This window comes from Bombus pyrosoma, linkage group LG12 (assembly GCF_014825855.1).
Source record: "Bombus pyrosoma isolate SC7728 linkage group LG12, ASM1482585v1, whole genome shotgun sequence".
NCBI classification, from domain to species: Eukaryota; Metazoa; Arthropoda; class Insecta; order Hymenoptera; family Apidae; genus Bombus; species Bombus pyrosoma.
Genome location: NC_057781.1, coordinates 6,934,076 through 6,949,072, shown reverse-complemented (window position 1 = coordinate 6,949,072; position 14,997 = coordinate 6,934,076). Strand labels below are relative to the sequence as shown.

Sequence of the window (14,997 nt, the reverse complement as noted above, 5' to 3'; positions counted from 1 at the left end):
ATTAGCGCGAACAACATGTACGCATACAGAGTGTTTACGTTATTAGTTCGCAGCATTTTTCTCGTAAACGATAAATAGGAAAACATAAACGATAAGGAAAAAGATGAATGATTCGGAGCGAACTATATATTTACGATAATATTTTTTTCGATAATACAAAAATCCATGTGCATCTTGCGGTTGCAGTATCTTTTTTAAATAAAAAAGGAAACCTTTCGTTGTTTTTGCCATACATCGAATAATCGCGAATACGTAACTCGCTTTGAACCATTCGTCTTTTCCTCTTTTGTTTTTTACCTTGTACACTCGTCTCTCGATTTACGCAGTAGTTTTTACGCGCGACCTTAATTTACGCGACTGGAAGATATATTTTCCTGCAAGTAAACAGTAACTTAACATTGACGGTATAATACAGTAGCAATTAACATTGACAATGGAAGTGATGTCGAACTTCCGAATATTTCAAGCGACGAAGATGATACGTTTGTGCCGATTAAGAAGAAAGGGTTGATCGTTTCGAATTACAATAGCGATAGTGACATCGAATAAAATTTACTTCTGTTTTTTGAAACGGCGTTACATTTTCTGTTAAGGTATTTGAGATAAATAGATTATTTCTAAAATTTATACGTACTAACTTTTATTGTCAATTTTATTTCTCGCGTACTGCCAGACTTTATTTACACGATTTTCATTTGCGTAGAACGAATCCACGTGGAACAGACGCCTCGTGTAAATCGAGGGACGAGTTTACTTATCGTTTACCAGTAGAACGCTGGGAACTAGCATGCTGTACGCGTTTAGGAGATTGTTGACATGATTTGCACAAATATCTACCGCTACAAGATACGGTTAGTTGTGATGTAACGTATCGCTCGAGGCAGACTTTGCAGTTAGGACGCCTATTTTCTCATACCATTACACTGAATCAATTAAATCAAAGACAATAACGGAATGCTTTTTCGGTTCGTTGTCCAACCGAAAATTACGTACTACGTATAATAGAAACAGCGACAAGTATTTATCTGTACTCGTGGTATCATCGAACATTTTTTTAATTACTTAGCGAGCGATCTATCGATTTAGTTTGTATTTAATTATGCATGAAACGAGGCCAACGTCGAAGCACGTAGTCACAACAAATGTAACGCGCTCGCGGAATTGCGACAGGGACGATTAAGTCCGATACTTAACACGACACTTATCCACAATGTGTTTGACCCATTATTTGTACTGGTATATTGAGGCGACGAGTGTGCAAGACATGGTCCAATTAAGTATAATCAGCAGGGCCATCCGCGAAAGGAAGACTCAATGACCGTATAAAATGGGGTACGTGGGTGTTTCACTCGGATGCTGCACCCTTCTCGAAATTTCTCCTTGGCCGTGCGTGCCATCCACTTTAATATTTCTCTCGTTAGCACTAGCGTTTGTTTCTGCTATTTCGCGCTATCTTTCAATTTATCTAACAGCAAGTGTTTCTTTTTGATTTTCCCTATGGTCTTATTTCCAACGTTATACTTCCTAGTTTAAATCTTGAACTATGTCAAAGAGTGGAAAGGGTTGCGAGTCTCCGAATTTCGACATCTACCGGGTGTGCTATATCTTCTTCGTAGAGAAAGATCATTCGTACGCGATTCGACACGACAAAAGCTTAGCAGACGTTCAACGACGGAAAAAGAAGCGAGACAAGCGTACGAACGAATGCCCGGAGGTAGCGGCATGCGGCGAAGGTATAGATTTACCGAAGGAAGCAGCTTAAAAGACCGTCTGTTGCGGGTATTCGTAACGTTCGTTGCACCGATCCTCGAGGAACACGATATAGGATTATGTCGTGTTACAGGCGTATTGAACGCGATATACGTCGCAGAAACCGGATACGTGCGGCCGCGTGTACGCATCTTCGTGTTCGCTTCGTGAATACGTTGTTATGCTACTTGTTCTTTGCGCTGCCAATGGCAAAAAAAGACGATAAGACGCACACGTGCTGCCCGGTACTCTCAGTTCTCGGTATTCTCGAGTCTTCCTCCTTCTCTCTCTTTCTCTCCTTCATTTTTTTACTTTCTATTTCCAACTGAACACACGTAATGGCTCGCAAAAGTATTTGAACACCTATGGAAACTTCTTGCGATTATATTAAAACGTTTTGAAGTTTCATTAACTCTCAGCTCTCGGTATTCTCGAGTTGCCCTCCTTCTCTCTCTTTCTCTCCTTCATTTTTTTACTTTCTATTTCCAACTGAACACACGTAATGGCTCGCAAAAGTATTTGAACACCCATGGAGAAACATCTTACGATTATATTAAAACGTTTTGAAATTTCATTAAAATCGTAATGGCACACGACTGCGATTAGGTGTATTGATATTTGAAACGAATCTGAAAATATATATATATAGGGATAGTTGAGGATATACATTAGAAATATAGGTGTATTACGCAGAGATCAGTAAAAGTATTTGAACAGTTAGTGTTAATAATGTTAGTAAACCGTAGAGTTGGAACGAGGAATCATACAATGGCTCGCCAAAGTGTCTCGACGCTTACAGAGATTACTCATGAATATATTATTCGTGTGGAAAAGAACATTTAGAAATTTCATTAACGTTACAGTGAAACAATTATTACCATGATGGTATCGACCATCGTGTACATATTATAAGTTAGAAGATATTTATCGCAATTTATCTCAAGATACTTTCACCGAGGTATTCGAACAATTTTCATTTGATCCTTCATTGTATTAACAAATTAATTAGACATTGTATTAAGTATTAATAAGTTATAGTACTTATGGCCACGTCTTTCGCGCTAATTATATGTTCGCTGTAAATGACTCGTAACACGTATGTAATATTTATATTTTTGGTTTCAGATTTTATCAATGTAATCAGGAGAATCATGTTTCGTTACAGCGCAGATGAAATTTCAGTAACAGATAAAGCGTAAAACATATTCGCAAGCATTTTCTGCGATAAGAGTTCAAATACTTTCGCGCGTCACTGCGTGTCTCTTCACGTTTGAAGCCGCTTTCCCTCCGTCGATAGCAGTCCAAGTTTTCTGGTCCGTGATTCGCACTCGTTCGAACGTTGCATTTTCGATAAAAGATAGGGGAAATATAGCCGACATCTGCAAATTTTCCCCGCATCCCGTAAATCATCAACTATCTCTGTGGTTAATTAAAACGGCAGATAAGAAATGATAATTTATAATTCTACTGAGTACTGTTTTTAGAGATATCTGGTCCCAAACGTTCTACGATTCTGATAATCAGACCGCGGTTTCTTTGTGCACTTATAGGAAATCTGAAACTGCAGCGATGCACAGGATGGCACGTAACGTAGAAATAAAAATGGAAAAATATATAAAATATTCAAACTACGGTACTACTTATCATAACTAGATTACAAATACGATTAATGCGATTAAACAAATGGAACGTAAATCAGAAATTTTCTACTGAATATTAGAATAAGTACGCTTACTTTCGACATATTATCCTACTATAAATTTCCTATAACAGCATAAACATTCGTAGCCCAGATAATATTCTGCGAGTAAAATGATTCTTCGCTTAGATTCCATTTTTTTTAATTATATCCGTAAAAATAGGAATTCGCATAAGTATCCGCAATCCGACTGATAACGATAATTCTAATTTTAACATGTTCCACGTGTGCCTAAAATTCGTCGAAGAGATGTTCTCCAAGTTGCCAGCACTATACGAACGTCTCTCCTATCAAAACGTAGTTCTCAAACAGCGTTCAGACGACCGATATATGTACGTATAACATCGATACAATATCGAAAAACTTAAATATTGACGATAATATTGATCTGTCTGAATGCTCAGTAAAGATCGCTCTTAAAAGTTGCGCCAAACGCGACAGGCACGAAACAAAGTCGAAACAGGAAATTTATTATTTCAGATGGGTTTCTCCGAATGTGATGGCACGCAGCCAAACGGGTGCAAAGGACGTTTACGTTTGACTCCGTGGAACAAAAGGAAGAAACATATTCTGCTAAAAACCATAATTTGACCAGGTAGTAGCGCACAGACAAACGAGCGAGCATGCTCGAAAATTGGTACAAATTCATACACTTGTTGTCCGATAGAGAAACGTTTAATAGTCTGATCTGCGTATCGTTCTATCGCGTAATGACAGAAACGTTTCGTTAGAGAACTAACGCCATAAAAATTCTTGTTCAGGCAAGAAATTGTTGCAGTTTGAAAATGCAAATTGTCGTGCAAGTGTTCGATCGCTTCGATTTCTTACACACCTTTGACCGTTGCGTCTATTTCTCTCCAACTTCTCGCAAAATGTGCTGCGTTTGCGCGACGTGTATCAACTGCGAAAAGAAATTTCTACGACGCGTGCGAGTACTTTTGCACGTGTGGAATTAATATGAACAAATTATAAACCGTTCATTGAAATGAAGTGAAGTTATCAAGTGTCTAGACCGCGCTTGTTTATGCATAATAAGTAGTTTGAATATTTTATGCGTCGTATGCTCGCATATTGCGTGCTGTCTATAGGTTTTTACGCTTCTAAATGTTTCATTAATGCAACACTAATCGTCCGTTAAACATCTATCGATAAGAATTTATTCGCAATCTAATAAATTCAGTTATTACATTCCGATACTTAAAAGTGGAACGTTTCTCTATAAGATGAATATAAAGCAGACTTGAATAGATAAGGTAAATGCTTAAACAGATTTAGCAAGAATAGGAAATGGCTTTTTGCTCGATAAGGAATATCTTGATGATACGTATGGTAGGGGCGTTATATATAAACAGATTAATTCTACGCATTGACTCCAGCTTGAAATTTGGTTTTTTTTTTTAATTTAATATTAATATTACATCATAATTAATATTAAAATATCGCTCGAGCGAATAATACAGTGAAATATGGGGTCCGATGTATTGTCACGAGGACTAGATGTTTTCTATTTTTAGTTGGAACGTGACGCAAATAACGCAAGCGTCGATCCGAAGAACTAATTCGAGAGGAACGTTGAACTTTCCGTGCTGTAAGAAATCTAACAGCAGATATGATTCACGGATAATTTATCTAATATCTGTACGAGTATTGTGAACTCCCGCGATCGGCCAAGATAGGGAACATTTCTAGCAAAACAACGTATTATGCATGAAATTAGGGAAGCGTCAAAATTATTTTGCGGCAAAGTTATCGTTACTGAATCATTTTTTTCTTTTTCTTTTAACAATGTTTTAACAAACATTAATCGTACTTATTCGATTCGATCGGAATATGAAGAATTCAACGATATAAATTAACTGAAATAGATTAGAGAATGAAAAGTGGCATCAGTTGATCCTTTGTCAAATGCTCAAAAATTAAACACACTGTCAGACCATAAATATTTACATCCAAATTTCACGTCGAGGTTCGATTACACGGTTGGAACAAACTTCTACGAAATGTTTATTTTGCCAAGTAATCTGCGCTTTCGTGGAATACCATCGAAAATACAAACCGCGAGAAAGTACAACGGTTAGGCTACAAAAATGTACGAATATCGCGTGTATCGTGTGAGAGTGGTGGTGCGATGATTTCGTATCGCTCAGGTTTATGTAAACATATCTCTGATGGAGTATCATTGATAAGCGAAGTAAACATTGAGCAGAAGAATACGAGCAAGCGGTATGAAAACATCGTAAATGCATATCGTATGTTTGAAATGCTACGTAAATATGATTTGGCATTAAGTAAGAATATATCACGGAAGGATACATAAAGGAATATATCGCGGAAGAATAATACTAGCCGTAAAAATGTATCATACTTAGACACGTATGTTTGCCAAAACGTATGGAAAATTGTGAAAGCAATTTTAAATAACAACTCGACTCGTCGATCGAATCATGCTCCTTTAAAAACGGTTTAAAAACTCGCGAAACTCTCAGGATCCGCTGTAGTAGAACCGTGTATAAACAACAGTGTACGACTCTGCCACTGTCGCTGAATTGTTTCTTTAACCTTGAAACGAGCGTGGTGCATTCGTGCGTGCAGCCAATCGGCAGAAAAATCAAAGGAGTAAGAGGGGATGAAGCTTGGAAAGCGCAATGCCGCTTTTCCTCCGCTGAGAGGACCGCTCGCGTTTCGCAGTCCTTTGTGCCGGTAATTTCGACTTGTTTCACGCGAGTGGCCACTCTCGTCACGCCTTCTCTACCGCTTCGTCCCGATCGAGGACCGAGTCGTCGATTGTCGCCGTGAAAACCACTCGAAACGAGCTATACACACAGCTATACACTGGCACTCGTACAAGCACCCTTTTTGTTCGAAACGAGAGTTCCGAGAAGGGGCCTTCGAGAATCGGGCCACAGGAAAAAATAATGGAATCGATGGGGCAATCGTGCTAACCAATACCATCGCGATGCCATCGTGTATCACAAACGTGTGAACCTATACGATTCTTGGTGCTTTACGAAATAGATTCGTCACGATTCTCGGCTCTCTATCTCGTGTAATTCCCTCCTTCGTTAAAACGTTCTATCTTCTGTTTTTTAACATCTTTTTTTTAATTTCAAGATATATGGAAATATTTGAAGTTTCTGTAATCCGTTATCAGTAGATATAATATAGCGTAACATAATATCGGATATAAAGCCCTTATCGAAAGGTAATTTTCCGATCCTTGCAAAATGTATACGCTATATCAAAGTAATCTTGGCAATGGATGATTAATGTAAGAACGGAACATTTCCTACGATTTCGTTGACATTTACTCAAATCGATATCTAAAGGTTAACCTACGTATATATTGACCCTAGCATACAGTCGTATTACAATCACGCATTGCGCCTTCATTCTTTCATTGAACTTTCCTACTGCTAACAGTAAACAGTACGAAGCCTTAACTTTGTTCGAATGAGGCCGCCGCGTTAGTTTCAACCGCGAAGCCCAACAGGAACTGCTGAAATATTCCTTCAATTTTTTACTCTCATGCTGGTTAATCGAGCGATCTGAAACGCTTTACCAATGTAAACTCGCTGTTTCATTTGACTTGGAACGTGCTCCCAAGTTTGAAGTAAAATCGAGTTGGTTCCTTGATTTGAAAGGAATTCAATTATTACCTTTTTTTTTTTTATATTATTATGTAACGGAAGCAGATTGTCTATAAAACTAGTATGGATTATTTTCATCGTATATTGAGTCTGAATTGTAAGGTAATCAACTTCGTTTATTGTTACATAACGAAAATAAATTATTCATGAAAGTAGTTAAACAGTGGTTAACTCACAACACGCTGGTTACAGAATAGTCTATTGATTCTTTCAAGGACTTTTTCATACTTGTAATTTTACCGAGCGAGAGTTTAACGTAAACGAGATCAAACAGCTAATGGCATTTTAATGCGTTATTCGATAAAGAGAGAAAAAGAAAATAACACGTTGATTCATGCTTGCAGCTACGACTTTATGTATAGGATATGAATATATCTAGGAACGGTAACGAAACAAGTGAGAGGAAAGGAAGTAAATGAAACACAGAGTGAGATAAGTCCTTGGCCATCTGTTACGTAATAGTTATGCGCATTAAATGTTGCGTGGCAAAATTTGCAACAATTAACTCGTATATGGCGAATATTATCTTTTTCGATATAATTAAATGAAATACGTTGCCAAAATTAATGAAGCGTAAAAATATAAACTTATAAAATTGCTCGTAGAGAAAAAACGCGTTCGCATTCTACGCAGGAATATTTTTTATATATCTATTGTGTCATTTATTAGCAAATATTACCTTTTCTGCGTAATTATAATAATTATAAGCTGTCAGGCATTTCTCTGTTGAACATTGCAAGGTTAATAGGTATATCGATGGCGTATTTAAAATGTTCCGCAAGAATTGTACAGCACTGTCGATTTGTACGCGAAAGAGATGATGAGAAACGAAAATGAAAATTGTATTGCTGACGTATTTAAAATATTAATACGTCTATCGTAAAAGTAGCATAGCAATGTTCAATTGTAGCACGAAGAGGAAAAGAATGGGTGAATCCTGCATATACGTAAATAATACGTATGGACGATACGTATTAAAACGGCAAGAAGAGAGACTCGATTTAAAAAGATTAAACGTTAAATAAAAATAAAGTACGGTAATCTCCGTTACATCGCACTAACGGAGTAATAAAAAAAAAAAAAAGGAAACATGCCACCACAACGTTCCACTATGGCGCGCGTACATAAAACACTGGTGGCCCTGTGGCCATTGTGGCAGGTTCGCATGAACAGCGACATTTCACAAAATTATGAACAGAATCGACTGTGCGGGAGAAATCTAAAGAGACACAACGAACCGTGATAACCTTTCGATCTGTCATTTCAGAAATTTCAACCATCGTCCAATCCGTGCACGGAAAAAGATTACGACGCACGTGTTCTTTTTTTATTTTTTTTCTCCTTCCCTCGTCTCTCTCTGACTCGCTTTTTCTTCGACGCAACAGCAAGGTTAGAAAACTTAACTTCTCTGTTAAACGTGGATGATTACATCTAATTACTATTATTATTGGACTGCACGCAAGTTTACGTAAATTAATATTTTTATGATTACAATTACAAAGACTAGAACCTAAGCAGCTGCCATAAGAGCGCGTACTTTCGATATTTTCTATACTTTTATATCGTTCTAGATATTTCTTCATCGTTAAACTTCCTGTAAATGTATAAATGTCCATAGATGAATTATTATTATCGTTAAATCTAAAACTTGGTTCCGCCTCTCAAATATGTTGTCATGTCGTGGAAGTTTTCATGAAGCGTTCCGTATTGCACGTATACTATACGTTATTGTTACAATAGAAAATTACAGAGCACTTAGCGAAAGGAAAGAAGTAATTTTGTTTTCCTAATAGTAAGCGAGATAAACGTATGTATAACGAGAAAGGTTAACGACTGCAAAAAAATTGCCGTCACGATCGATAGAACGAACGGGATCGAATAACATAAATAGGACAAAAAGCATATTACTGGTTGCCGTCGATCGCGTTGTCGCGAGCAGACTTCCATCAATTCCAGAAATCCTTCTAATTAATATACATATAGAAATAGATATTTCCTTTTATCTATTGTATGTCAAGACTATGTAATTACATAATTGCAACGATAACATATCACCGCATTGCAATCTTGCTAATGAGGATGGTATTAATCATCAGATTCTCAGATACGAATAAGCAAGGAGTTGTCGAATAAAAAGAGAGAAAGAGGAATTCATTTAAGAATGAAGAGGGGTATTTTTTTGTAAAAAAAAATAATGGATTAATCGCTTCTTAAGTAAGAGTAAAAATATGTATAATTAACGAATGCGGTTAGACTCGACGAACGAGAGTTTCGTTACCACGACCGAAACCATGTAACAGAAAGGACGAAGACGAGGGAAGTTGTTTCTTTAAAGGGGACAGTCACGCTACAAGTGAAATTGCGTAGTAGCACGCGTAGGAAGAACCGTACGTCCGTTTTCTCGTTGGTACCATCGACGAGAAGAAATGTTTCTTTCCTCTTTCTCTCTTTTTCTCGATTGTTCTTCTTATCTGGTTCCTGAGGTAGATAATCTGCGAAGCGTCTTTCCTAGCTACGAAGCGATTTCTTTTCCCGACCGTGGAGAAACATCCTCTCTTTCTCGACTCGCTCACGAGAAAGAGAAGAAAGCATAGGAGGTGCAACAAGTTGAAAAGACTCACTGAACTCGCTGTCCGCGATGCTCGAACCGAGATGCTCGAGCACACAGAAGGCCAGGAACAGGATGTAGAGCCATCGTCGAGGAGCTTCGTCACAGCCACGGTTAAAACACCACCGTTCACACGCCATATTTACGAAGCTGCTAAACTCTCCTGCGCTACACGAATATAAATCCGTGCGCTTCGTGTCCCGTCTGCCTCCCGCGGTCGACCAGACGATGACGGAAGGATGAACAGAGGGAGGGGGTATGGGGAAACGATAGAGATGAAACGAGAAACGAGAGATAAAGACGGAAACACCCCGATAAATGAAATGTCGGATGGGAGGTAAACCGATGCTAGAAAAGGAAACCGGGTGAAAAGTTTGGGAAATTGTAATCGACGAAACAATTTGGGCTAGGCTTAATCGGTCGTCTTACATAAACGTTCACCGCGATAGTCACAAATGTCATCGAAAACACGATTTTCTACGACGGGTGGCTATTTGAACATGAACGTGCGGCTTATACGGCGATTTATATGTTTCATTCACGAGCAGGCACGAACTGTACGCGAGAAGGCGAGACAGGCAGCCGAGCACTTGGTTTCACGTTCCACGACACGTCTTTAAACCGGTACCAGACGGATGAGAACGACAACGGCGATCGCTTGTGGCAGGAACGGCATGTTGGCACTCACTGACTTGCCGCCGCATTCTTCGTACGCTCTCCAGCTAGAGTATCCGTTACGTTATCTAGATAATAATGAATCTACAGTTGAGATAATCAAGCGATAGGAACCAATCGAGTCGTCGCTAGCTTTGCCCGATATATCTATTGGAGAAACTTTCGATTTTTTATTGATTTGTTAAAACTTTTGTTAAATAAGGTTTTCTTTTATAACACCGATAAAAGATTCAATATTGGTGATTAAAAGGAAATAATAAAACATACAACTATTTTACCTCAATTTCTCTTATTCGATAAAAGTGGAAAGATCAATTTTAAAATTGTATTTGAATTATTATCAAAATGTTTCAAAAAAGGGGAAAAATCATATTTATATTATTCATGCCGGCAATAAAGATCTCTATAGTCTCCAAAGATGATAATAATGGAGTTTATTCAAATAAAATTTGGCATTTACTAAATAAAACTTTTAATTTATCATCTTAATTATTAGGAATTATTAATTTTCTAAGAACTTTTCTATGTTAGAGAGACAGGTACTTGATAAAGAAGATGGAAGTAATTCAGTATCATATGTTATATCAGAAATGTAGGAATCACAAGGAGAAATAGGGACAATTTTCCCCAATTTCATTTGACTTAAACATGGATCTGTTGTCAAACCGCTGCTTACTGTTTGATGTTGATTAAATATAGCCTGTATGAAATGATTGAAGAAAATAGTATTTACACATAAAAGGTTAATTTTTGAAGAGAAAAGCAAAGGTAGTAAGAAAATATAGCATTGGAAGCTTAATTCAAGTATATCATGTTTACCGTAACCATTATTTTATCTTGGAATGTCCTATGACAATGCGAATCATCTGAGATAGATGGGAACTTTAAAGCTAAATTAATTTGTCGTAATTGTTCATACTTTTTCTTTATCCTATATGATCTATCTGTCGTTCTATACATATAATCTATTTCATCAAATGCATCTAATGCTAAAATAAGCTTAGAATTACGGATCCTTGCATATTCGTCTTTTTCTTCTATGTCTTCCTCTTTTTCTATAGATTGTATTATTCTGGCTTGTCTCTCTTTTGTCATTTTACCCCACAAAAGATAACGTTGAGTCATCAAGAAAAGTGCTTGACCATCCATACCAAGAGGAGTAATGCCAACTTGCTCAAAATATTTAGCAACTTCTATCCATACTTGACCTAATTTCAATGTAAAATATAATTCTATGGTAGATATCGTAATCTGAAAAGATATTAAGCAATACAAATCACATCAAATGTTAAGTACAGGATGAAATTTAATAAATATTTTTGTACAACTTACTCTATCTTCCATTGAAAGATTAGCATGTAATTTTTTATAATGTTCCTTGGCCATTTCATAATTTTCATTATCTCTTTCAATTATTTTGCAAATACTAAATATTTTTGATCTAACTGAACCAATCATGTCAATTATTGCTGGGCTATTATCTCTAGCTAATTTTATGCAGTAAGTATTTAACCACTGCTTCTTACTCATTTGGGGTAATTTCACGTCTAACAGATAGTAAACAGTGTATTCAAGTTTTTATAAAAATATTAGTAATTAAAATTATTTTTATTATTTGCCTTTTACAGTGCCATCCACATTTCTTTTAACTTCAATCCGTATTTCTTCTTCTCTCCATATTTTTGCTAGTAAAGACATTAACCCTGTTCTTTTATCAGTAGCCCTCCATGTACATAAAAATGGCCCACAAAAGAAATTATCGCACATATCGGTAAAAACGGCAAGAAATAAGCAACGAGGACAATATGGAACAATTTCAATGAGATCAAGAATAACATACACTCCACCATATCGAATAAATTTTTCAAGATTTTTAGGAGACCATATTATGCATTCCCAAATATACGAGCCTATTGCTAGTAAAAGACTAACAACATTTTTTACATAATAATATTTATATATTCCCATTTTGTTGTTATATACACGTATATTACCGTTGATCCAGTTGGAATTCACTATCTTTCTGATAAATACAACGAAATAATAGTTCCATGATGAATGTAATACTATAGTCTCCATATATATCATGGTAAAATTTTTGTTTTCTCATGAGTCTTTCAACTGATATTAATGCCAGTGTTAAAACCTTTTGCTCCTTTACTTTGAGTTTTTCAAATTTCAAAATATACTTAATAAGTTCTTTAGTCCATAAAAAAGAAAAAATTATTATATATTGTAGAATTGAAAAGTAACAAAATTTTGTCAATATAATGTATAGATAAAAAACTAACTAATTAATGATGATATAATTCCATATTCTCGTAAGTATTCTAATAAATATTTATTATTACTCAGAATAATTGTGCAAATTGTTTTTATACAGTTCATTACTATTTTGATATCAAATTTTGTATTTAGACACCATTCTAGCATTACACATAATCTATAAAATATTGAGAATTATTTTACATCATAAAAACAAAGAGAGATGTATATTTATCTATTTTGACAACCTAATAGCACCATCATATTCTATGAATTGTTCTGGCATTTTTGGTGCCAATATAGATAAAGCATTTACAGCATGAATCCATAAATCCCAAAATTGAGATGTGCTCCAAGTAACTTTCGTTCCCTCAATATCTGGATTAACAATTTGAAGTACAGTTTGCATCAGTTTTCTCTGTATCATTAACTATTGTAGATAACATTAACATTAACATTAAAATGTTTCTTACAATTAAAAAAGAAGAGAAAGAGAGAAAGTAATTACAAAAATACAAGCATCAACTTCTGCTAAATGTGTAACAATTAATAATAAAGTTTTTTCAAAATGCAAATCATCAGTAGTTCTACCAAATTTTATCACTTTTGAAAATATTGTAGTAGACCCAAATTCAATTCCAATTAAATATTTAATAACAGCATCAGCTATACCGCTACTAACAAGGTTCCAAGAAGGTAAGCTAATTGAAATTATAAGAATTATCATAGCGATTTCATTTCTAATCTTGGCACTAAATTTTCTATATTGGCTATGACATATCTGTCGCTTGAAAGCATAACATAGGCCCCTGTACAATATAAATTAATTTCATAATTAATGCAATATATTATTTCATACGCCTAAATATATTACCATAAAACACAATGAGTTGGTTTCAAATTTTCCTTTAAATTTCTTGGCATATTATTAGAAGAAGTAATAGATTTCATCAAGCTCCACAGAGTATTCATTATCAAAAGAGTTGTTTCATCACTATATTCTTCCCCCTCTAACAATAAGTCAGGAGGCCGTGTACATTGTAATTGAATTGCATAAGGAAGATCCATTCTTATAAATATAACATTGAGTATATTAGCTTCCAGCATTCTATAACCTTTATTTAATATTATAAAAATATAATAGAAAATATAGTTCTTTAAATATTTATTAGACCTTCCAATTAAAATATGGATTTCTCAGTACGTACAACATTTATGAGAGATGGATGAAAGTAAGAAAACTAGTTCTAAAATTTTTGGATACATTCCTAGAAAAGAAGCTTGCAACAATTCAGTCACAGTTAATGGTAACCTAGAGTTTTCCATAGCTTTACGACAATGTTCAACTTTTATTGTAGGAACATTTCTTACTTGTTCTTTTAATAACAAAGAATCAAGAGCCTTATGAATTCTTAATGTTTGCTGCTTTGTAGGTAAGACTACAAGAAGATGTCCTAGCAATGTAAAATATTGTTCCATTATATCAATATGAATTACACTTTCGGATGGCTTTTCTAATATGGGTGGTACATTACAAAGCTCTAACATTCTATCAAGATGTATCTCATATTCTTTAACTGTTTTAACATTTTCACCCAAAAACTTCAATACTTTTATTACCAATGGTAAATCTTTAACTTTCTGAGAATTTGTAAGGAAATTCCTCTCATTGGTAATAAAATAATTAATATACTAAAATTATGCTTGTTAAAGGATACATAGCCATCATCTCCTACTTTGTCACGATAATCATATAAAAGTCTGCATATGCGAACTATGCTATCACTTGTTATAGGATCAGATATGAGTTTGTCCAATTTTTCTAGAATATGATTAGTATCCAGTTTTAATTGTTCGTAGAAATCTAATATTTCTTTTGATAATTTGTCAGTTTTAGGACAAAGGTGGGTAACATATTTTGGACAATAAAATTCTTTCCAAACATCTTTAACTTCCAATTTATTAAGATCATGTATTGCAGTTTTATTTTCCTCCATATGTCGCTATTTTTTTGGTACGATATGTTTGTCATAGATACAATATAAAACTGTTGAGCCGTTTAATGCAAAAGTGGTATAAGTCAGTCTTTCACCCTTTTAGTTAAACATTAATCTCGAAAGCATAACCCTCGTTTAAACATAAGTGGAATAGGCATATCTGCATTAGTTTCACGATGGATAGCAAAATAAGTAAGAATCGCATAGTTGACCCTTTAGAGAATTTTTGCTTTATCTCATCATCTCATTACCAAGTAATCAACTTTTTTAACTTACACTACTATTGTATTAAATGATTCATTTGTACACATATAACAAATTTTACATTATTTTAAAAATAATATATATAGAAGACGC

At 35.2% G+C, this 14,997-nt stretch overlaps 2 protein-coding genes across 2 annotated transcripts in view; both read right to left on the bottom strand.

The window, feature by feature from the left end:
• The window catches only part of LOC122573850 (plexin domain-containing protein 2), a 46,125-nt gene extending 35,753 nt beyond the window's left edge, over positions 1–10,372 (bottom strand). Inside the window, exon 1 of the mRNA XM_043740768.1 lies at positions 9,717–10,372. Coding sequence (XP_043596703.1) covers positions 9,717–9,843 — 127 coding nt within the window. The 5' untranslated portion in view covers positions 9,844–10,372. The remainder of the gene's footprint in view (positions 1–9,716) is intronic.
• Positions 10,373–10,527: 155 nt separating this feature from the next.
• On the bottom strand, positions 10,528–14,653 carry LOC122573864 (cilia- and flagella-associated protein 69-like). The gene is made up of 11 exons (XM_043740789.1): positions 14,362–14,653; positions 13,852–14,284; positions 13,518–13,758; positions 13,152–13,452; positions 12,892–13,073; positions 12,670–12,821; positions 12,373–12,577; positions 11,998–12,305; positions 11,711–11,925; positions 11,198–11,629; positions 10,528–11,078 (listed from the first exon to the last, which is right to left on the bottom strand). Exons 1-11 carry the CDS (start codon positions 14,638–14,640, stop codon positions 10,881–10,883), a joined length of 2,946 nt encoding a protein of 981 aa, XP_043596724.1. The 5' UTR covers positions 14,641–14,653; the 3' UTR covers positions 10,528–10,880.
• Between the last annotated feature and the right edge of the window lie 344 nt (positions 14,654–14,997).

Bases quoted from the DNA above. Each gene is read 5' to 3' on its own strand.
- LOC122573864 (XM_043740789.1), bottom strand. From the start codon at position 14,640: ATGGAGGAAAATAAAACTGCAATACATGATCTTAATAAATTGGAAGTT. The intron at 13,453-13,517 runs GTAATATATTTA...TATATTGTACAG, and splicing joins CCAACTCATTGTGTTTTATG to GGGCCTATGTTATGCTTTCA. The intron at 11,926-11,997 runs GCAAATAATAAA...ACTATCTGTTAG, and splicing joins TGTGGATGGCACTGTAAAAG to ACGTGAAATTACCCCAAATG.